Source organism: Centropristis striata, chromosome 14 (assembly GCF_030273125.1).
Source record: "Centropristis striata isolate RG_2023a ecotype Rhode Island chromosome 14, C.striata_1.0, whole genome shotgun sequence".
Taxonomy (NCBI): Eukaryota; Metazoa; Chordata; class Actinopteri; order Perciformes; family Serranidae; genus Centropristis; species Centropristis striata.
The window spans coordinates 57,980-65,091 of record NC_081530.1 but is presented as its reverse complement, the minus strand read 5'-3'; the positions used below and the strand labels follow the sequence as shown (position 1 = coordinate 65,091).

At 40.7% G+C, this 7,112-nt stretch overlaps 1 protein-coding gene across 1 annotated transcript; it reads right to left on the bottom strand.

Moving 5' to 3' along the window:
* Positions 1-1,626: 1,626 nt before the first annotated feature.
* LOC131985165 (coagulation factor XI-like) lies at positions 1,627-6,385 on the bottom strand. The gene is made up of 9 exons (XM_059350218.1): positions 6,226-6,385; positions 5,977-6,133; positions 5,512-5,621; positions 5,269-5,431; positions 4,949-5,067; positions 4,730-4,862; positions 4,391-4,497; positions 1,988-2,147; positions 1,627-1,834 (listed from the first exon to the last, which is right to left on the bottom strand). Exons 1-9 carry the CDS (start codon positions 6,284-6,286, stop codon positions 1,732-1,734), a joined length of 1,113 nt encoding a protein of 370 aa, XP_059206201.1. The 5' UTR covers positions 6,287-6,385; the 3' UTR covers positions 1,627-1,731.
* Between the last annotated feature and the right edge of the window lie 727 nt (positions 6,386-7,112).

The window sequence follows — 7,112 nt, the reverse complement described above, 5'->3', positions numbered from 1 at the left end:
GAAATGGTGTCTTTTTTTTCAAAGATCAAAAACAAAATTTAAATTTTTTTTAAAAAAACTCCCCAAATAAAATGTGTGCCCTCGCAACGTTTCGACCTCTATGGGTCTTCTTCAGGCTTGAAACACAAAGAAACAAATAAAACAACTGTTAAAAACAAAGCTTTTCAAGCACCCAAGAGCTGTTGCCTCTTTGAGAGCCAGAGTCAGAATGAGCCTCTCTCCAATCCCCTCTGCTGAGTATAGGCTCCTCCCACTTTTTTTCTCCAAAGAATTAAAGCACCAGAAAGACAACTGGCGAATTGCTGGCGTGTTGTGTGAATTGCTGGTGTTGTTTGCACTTCAGGGCCACTGTAGGAACCGGAGCACCTAAATTAAAACCTGACTGACATGGGGAGAACATTTTTTTATTAAATTATTAACATTGTTAATATTGTGGGAGGAAACCGGAGCACCCGGTGAAAACCCACACTGGCATAGGGAGAACATACAAACTCCACACAGGAAGGCCCAGTACAAGTATGTCCCCAAGTTCTAACCCAAAACCCTCTTCCTGTGAGCTAACAGAGCTAACCCCTGCACCTCTATGCCAGCCTCAAGATAGACTGGTGACTAGTCCAGAATCTACCCTGGACAAGTCACCAGTCTATTAACCTAATAACTTACCTCACCTAACTAACCTAATATGCATGTCTTTGGGAATGTCGAAGAGAACCCTGACTGGCATTGGGGGAGAACATGCAAACCCCAAGCCCAGGTCCACTGCCTCTACTGCCTCATCTTCTGCAAGATTTTCTGCAAGGGCTGCCTGTCTGCCGTTGGGACAACCTTATCATACATTGTGATGAAATCCTTCTGGTGGACGAGTCCTTGAAGCATCGCCTGTCCATGGTGCCTGTGCAGAAATAAAGTCACATTTAGCGTACAAGAACAATGTCGAGAAGGTCATATCATTTGGAGATTGAACAAAGAAGGCATTAGATCGTGCTAGACTTGGTAACCCACCTGACATCTGGTGCAGCATCCACTGCCATCTTACTGACAGCAGTCAGGTAGCGTTCTGCAAAGACCTTTCCTGCCGCCAATGTCTGGTCCACTCCCATGATGTCTGCCAGCTGGTGCAGGTGCTGTGCAGTGATGGCCTTTACTGCAACACAACGATGACTGAGGAAGGACAAAAACAGAAGAATGTGGACAATGACTAATTTAGTCTAAAAGCTTATTCTACTACACTTCCTACTAAATTTGAATCGGATCATCTCCTCTTACTTTAGCCCGGTGTTGACAAGAAAGGTGATAATCCTTCCAGGGCTGCAGCCTTCCACCAGTGAATCCAGGGCCAGATTTTAAAACATTGCCTCAACATAACAATAACTGATTAAGGGAAATAAACTTTATTGAAAAACACTTTGTCCAAAACAGTGCTGTGAGGGCTCTGTGCCTTTTAGACCATCATTCATATTCAGGGACAGGACAAATCCAGGTCCAAACACATTCTCACCCCAAGATATAAACTGACACTCTCCCCACCCTATATGACCCCCACATCCATCTGTTAACACTGTAGTAATATGTTCATAATGTGACCTGTAAACCTGATTTAGATGACGTGCAATAATAATTCACCAGTCCCTTAAAGGTTATCTCCAGCTGAGCTCGTTCAGAGCACATTGGAGACCTTTTATTTAAAAAAACAACACCTGTGTGTGTGTGTGTGTGTGTGTGTGTAACAGTCTACACACAGTTCCTCAGGTGGAACCCTGATACAACATTGGTCAGTTTGGTAACTTTAGGAGGATTAGGCATGGTGATGACACGCTTCAGATAGCAGCGGCGCCTAGAACATAAAATAAATAACAACAATCATGCTCCATAATTACTGCCATCACATTATTATTTTGAGCTCATGTTGTCTGACTGATAATAAAGTTAAATGTCATATGATCAAGGTATTGCCAATATGCATTTATGCATTAAAGATATACTGTACCGGAAAGTGCTGTCACGGAAGCTATTACTGGCATAGGTGTAGAACTGGCAGTTAGGATCCTGAGTACAGGTCCTCTGACATGTGTCTGCATCATCCATCAGCTCAAAGCGGATATCAGAACCTCGGAAATCAACTCCAACTTGAGGGACCTTAACCCAGTCTGTTGGTAGAGAGGGCAGAGTTAGACTGCTGCTGGATAAAATACAGAAAGACTTCACTAATAAACTGAAAGGATAAAGCACAGTGCTTTATTTTAATTGTTTACATTATGAAAATATTTAGTCTCATCAGTTACGAGACTCAAGACTCCCTTAAAGCACCAGAGTTGTACCCTAACAGCGCTACCAAGCAAATTGCATCTTGGTGCTCTGGATCTATTAGCATGTATTTAAATAAGGTAATATGCAAACATTTGCAGCAAAACCATCCCCTTTCTAGGCAAATGGCCTAGGCCTCATTGCAAAAAAAATCCTATTCACGCAGTTAGAGTGAAATTATTAGCGTCTTCAGAGAGGTGGTTGTAAACGAATTGCATTTATGAGGACGAATATTGGGTGGCTCAAACTCCTTTATTTTGGGATTCATTGTAGGACTCTCCTCTCAGTTGCTCTCCATGTCATTTTTTGAAACACATGAGAAATTAATAAGGTTAATAAACTAATAGATGTCTGTCTCAGTCAGACGATTGTGATGTCCACAGCTGCTCACATACGATCACTGTGTGAAAGTGGACTGAGTGTGCATATATTTATAAATTCATTAATTAATATTAGGACTTGACCGATCGGTTGGTCTGCCTCTGGAGACTGAAATATTCAACAGACACCTGGTTTTGTGCCTTGTGCATTGATACACAGTATGTGTCTCTCTGAAGACACTCTTATCTTGTGGTTAAATGAGCCAAGTCCAATCTATTAAAACAAAAACAGCACAAGCCCAGCCAAGTACATGTCCAATTTGGAGGTATTTAGCGCTTCACCCATCACAACCCAATCTTTAACCTCGAGCACAATGATACTCTGCCATTTGGAAAATTGCAATCATGCGTAAAAAGGGGTCGAATTGAGCTCAGCTTCAAAATGTTATGACCTTGTTTGGGCTGTGATGTAATTAATGCAATACCTTTAGTGACTAGGTCCTTATGACGGGGCAGATAGCAGTTGCAAGTGATGCACATTCAACGATTTTTTGTGAATTTGGCCGTCAGAATCGAAAGCCATACTACATCGGATATGAAAAATACACTTTTTAATAAAAAGAATAACCATAAAGTGAAGGTAAAGCCTGATTTCCACTGGGCGCGTTACAGCCGCGGTACGTCAGCGCCGCGGTCGCCGTTGCAAATAGGTAACACTCTAATCAATGAGAGCATTTCCACCGGGCGCACTGCGGAACGTTACAGCAGCAGCTCAGCCGCGGCTCTCCGCGAGCATTAGGTAGGACTTCTATTTCTCCGCAAGACGCTGCTAAACCGCGTGAATCTCAACAGAGCAGATCGCACCAGACAGGAAGTCCGACTCGGAATCAACGTAAAACACACCGCCCCCTTTCAGAATAAAACACAATACGCAGTTCATGCAGCCTAAAACTACTTCACATCAACATTATGTTATGACCGGGGCACCAGATCAGCAATCAATCAATCAATCAATCAATCAATCAATCAAAGGGTCTCAGAGGATCGGCGACACGGACGACAAGAGACTGATTGTTGAAGTGGAACATCATACAATCATTTATGACATAACATATTGTTTTTTATAAGGATAGATGGTCAGATCAACAGATCTTTCACGTCAGAGAAGCAAAGTAAGCTGTTGGTTGTTGTTGTTGTTTACTTTATACACACAGTTTATCCATAGACTGTATAAATAGAGTTTATCACGGGATCTCGCGTGTATACGACCGGCTCGCTAAGCTGCCGTGCCGCAGCTGTAACGCGCCCGGTGTGAATTGACGCCGGGCAGAAGACGCAGCAAAACCGCGGTGGAGCCGTGCCGCGGCTGTAACGCCCCCGGTGGAAATCCCCAGTAAGGGTGAATCATACATCAATTTACTGTTATGCAAGCAGGAAAATGCCCTATTACGATATCCAGACTCCAGAATGACAGGATTTATATAATATATTACCCAGCCCAATGTGACACTGAAGTTATGCAGCATTGGTGTACTTTGATTATAGCATTATGTTTTTACTTTTATCAAAAACTTTTATTTGCCAAAGAACTAAATTTCTGTATTAATTAAAAATATGTGAAAAAATCGGCATTTCTTCGAGGTAAGCAGTGCAATGTTAAATTTGGTTGGCATACAAAAATATGTGTTGTTGTGATGTATGTACAACCTTAAGTCATTGAGTAAGGCGGTTCACTCAAAGTTCTAGTTTTGTTTAGTGATACATACTGTTATCCAGCTGACAGAAGCGTGCTGGTAAACCAGATGTGACTCCTTGTTTGGCTACCATCACCATTTCATTTTTGTTGTCCTTCAGGTAACACTTGTTGTCATTACTATTAGAAAGAAAAGGAAAAAAATGAAGCTTTTAAACAAGAAAGGACAAACAAATTACTTAGTCAAAGCAGGACTGTTAAGATATTGTCAGATAAGTTGCTACAAGAAGCTAATATAAATTAGCACTTTCTAATTATACACTGTATTGTCCTATTGGACACAAAAGAGAAAAATGTTAAATAAAAGGTTTCAGTTTCAGTCCGAGAAAGTTTTGTGAAACACACACACTACCTGGAATAAGAGAAGAAGGTGCAGGATGGATGAGCAGAGCACAGGGCCTGACAGTGTTCAGGAGAGGCAGCAGGAAAATTCTCGATGTCATTTCCTGGGATGTCAATGCTTGGAAAAACTTTACCCTCACATGCTGTACAGACACAGATAATACAATAATATTAAATAAGAGATAACACAATCTGTTTCCCAATGCTTTTGGTATGATTGTTGGTGTACCTGCTTTAGACACTTGAGATAAGGCTGTGTTGTGGGAGAATCCAGATGTTACACCAGCCTTTTTTTCTACAATATCAGTCCTTGGTACAGACCAGCTAAATTTAAGGTGGCACTTGTACCTAAAAAAGGACAAGAAATAACATAATTAGAGAATTGTGGAGCCTGTGACATGTCGCCACCCTGCAAAAAAAGTCTTCATTCTCATTGGTAGAATTAATAAAACCTGTATGATATCTCATGACAATTTATTTAAAGTTTTAAAACGATTGCAGTTTTAAACATGTGGTAAACACTGTGTCGCAATATGTGATTCGGTTTACCTGATCTTCTCTGGTGTAAAGACTCCATTGACAAAGGTAAAGAAGTGACAGGAAGGGTCCTGTGTGCAGGCTCTCTGACACTCCTCATAGTCTGCTGTGAAGAAGGTTTGGTAGTCGGCCCCTGGGAAGTCCACGTTCTGGTACACCTTAGACAGACAAGGATCTAGGAGACAGGCAGAGATTAAAGGAGAGCTACTATGCATCAATGGTTTTCATTGTTATTTAAAATGGTTGTGTGCCTACCTGCTTCTGGGTTGCAGGATTTGAGAGAATATCCAGAGGTGACACCCAGCAGAGGAGTCTGAACTTTGGGCTTTCCAGTGGGGGTGTTCTTCAGGTAGCAGTAGAAGTGCCTGCAGAGAGGGGAATTACTGTTTTGTGTGTGTGTGTTTAATGCTAAGTAAAAATAATTACACAAATATATTAGTAGCCTAAGTAAATTAGCTAAATATAGATGACATTTGATGATGATGATGATGACTTCAGATTATACACTGCACATACACTTTTTCTCATTTGCATTTTGCAGTCAGCTAAAGTTAAAATTAATAAATTTTTGTGATATTGGGCCAAGCTTTCTATTTTTTTCTAATCAAAATGTACTTCCACTGCCCTTTTTTATGAATACTTATCACTCTTCACAGGAAGATAAATATTACCTAATTACTTACTAATTACTATTAATTACATGAATTGCTTGTTTTGTACCTGTTGTCTCTGGTCCAGTCAGGCCGAACAAAGGTAAAGAAGAGACAGGAGGGGTGCTGGGTGCAAAGCTGCTGACAGTGTTCAACATCAGCAGCGTAGACAAATTTAATGTCTGTTCCTGGGAAATCCACATTCTCCTGAAGCTGTCGATTACATTCTGAAAAAATAAGAAACCCCCCAAACACACATTTACATCTACAAATAGACACATCTAAGTGGTGAAACACCAATATATAATGGATGTATTACCTTGACTAAAGGAGAGGCTGCAGATGGACAGCAGAACCACCAAAACCAGATGAGTTCCCATCTTCTCGGTTTTGAAGCCAATGAAGATCCTTGAAAGACAACTGCAGTTAAAGAGCTGGTTCTGTAACTGCACGGTTGGTCAAAGAATATTCACAATTTGGACGCCCATTGAGCTTTAAAGGCAGATCAGAACTATTGGCTGTTTCAAAGTCCGGGTTAAAATCAATATTTGGACTTTGGAACAGCGTTCTGTTTACATTTGTTCTGCTCACCCTCACTGACAGGATATTTTAATTTTGATGTTTATTTTCAACTGTTGTTTGTTATGGCATGTTGTCATAGTCAAAGAAGTCTTTACTACTGTTGATTTTAAAGAGGTCATGTCTATTGGCTTTTTCAAAGTCCAGATAAATAAATAAATTTGGATGTTCTGGTATCAAGACCTTGGAAAAGTGATCTAATAAAAAATAATGCATTCAATTTGTATAGCACTTTTCTAGACACTCAAAGACCCCCTTTATTTGAAGCGGTGTGTATTAGGCTTGTTAGTGCTGTTATTTGTTATGGCATGCTGGCATCTGACCTTATATTTTCACTCCGTCAGAACACACTTTTTCTCTTAAATGGTGATCAGGAATCATGTTGTTTTTTTTAACAATCTATCTGTAAGTGCTGCCTTTTTGGAGACCGAACCGCCATCCTGATGGAAGCATCTGGAACTCAACATGTAAAGGAGATTGAGGGTCTGAAACAATAGCCTGTTCCATTGAAATTACCCTCACTTCCTACAGGTACTGAAGGTCATTCAGAGTAGCACCAGTAACATGATGGCACAGAGAAACAATTCTTCCACACTGCAAAAAAGCCAGCTTGTATTTTTTGGCCTA

Bases quoted from the DNA above. Each gene is read 5' to 3' on its own strand.
- LOC131985165 (XM_059350218.1), bottom strand. From the start codon at position 6,286: ATGGGAACTCATCTGGTTTTGGTGGTTCTGCTGTCCATCTGCAGCCTC. The intron at 6,134-6,225 runs GTAATACATCCA...TTATTTTTTCAG, and splicing joins CAGCCTCTCCTTTAGTCAAG to AATGTAATCGACAGCTTCAG. The intron at 4,498-4,729 runs GTAGTGTGTGTG...TCTTTCTAATAG, and splicing joins ACCTTCTTCTCTTATTCCAG to TAATGACAACAAGTGTTACC.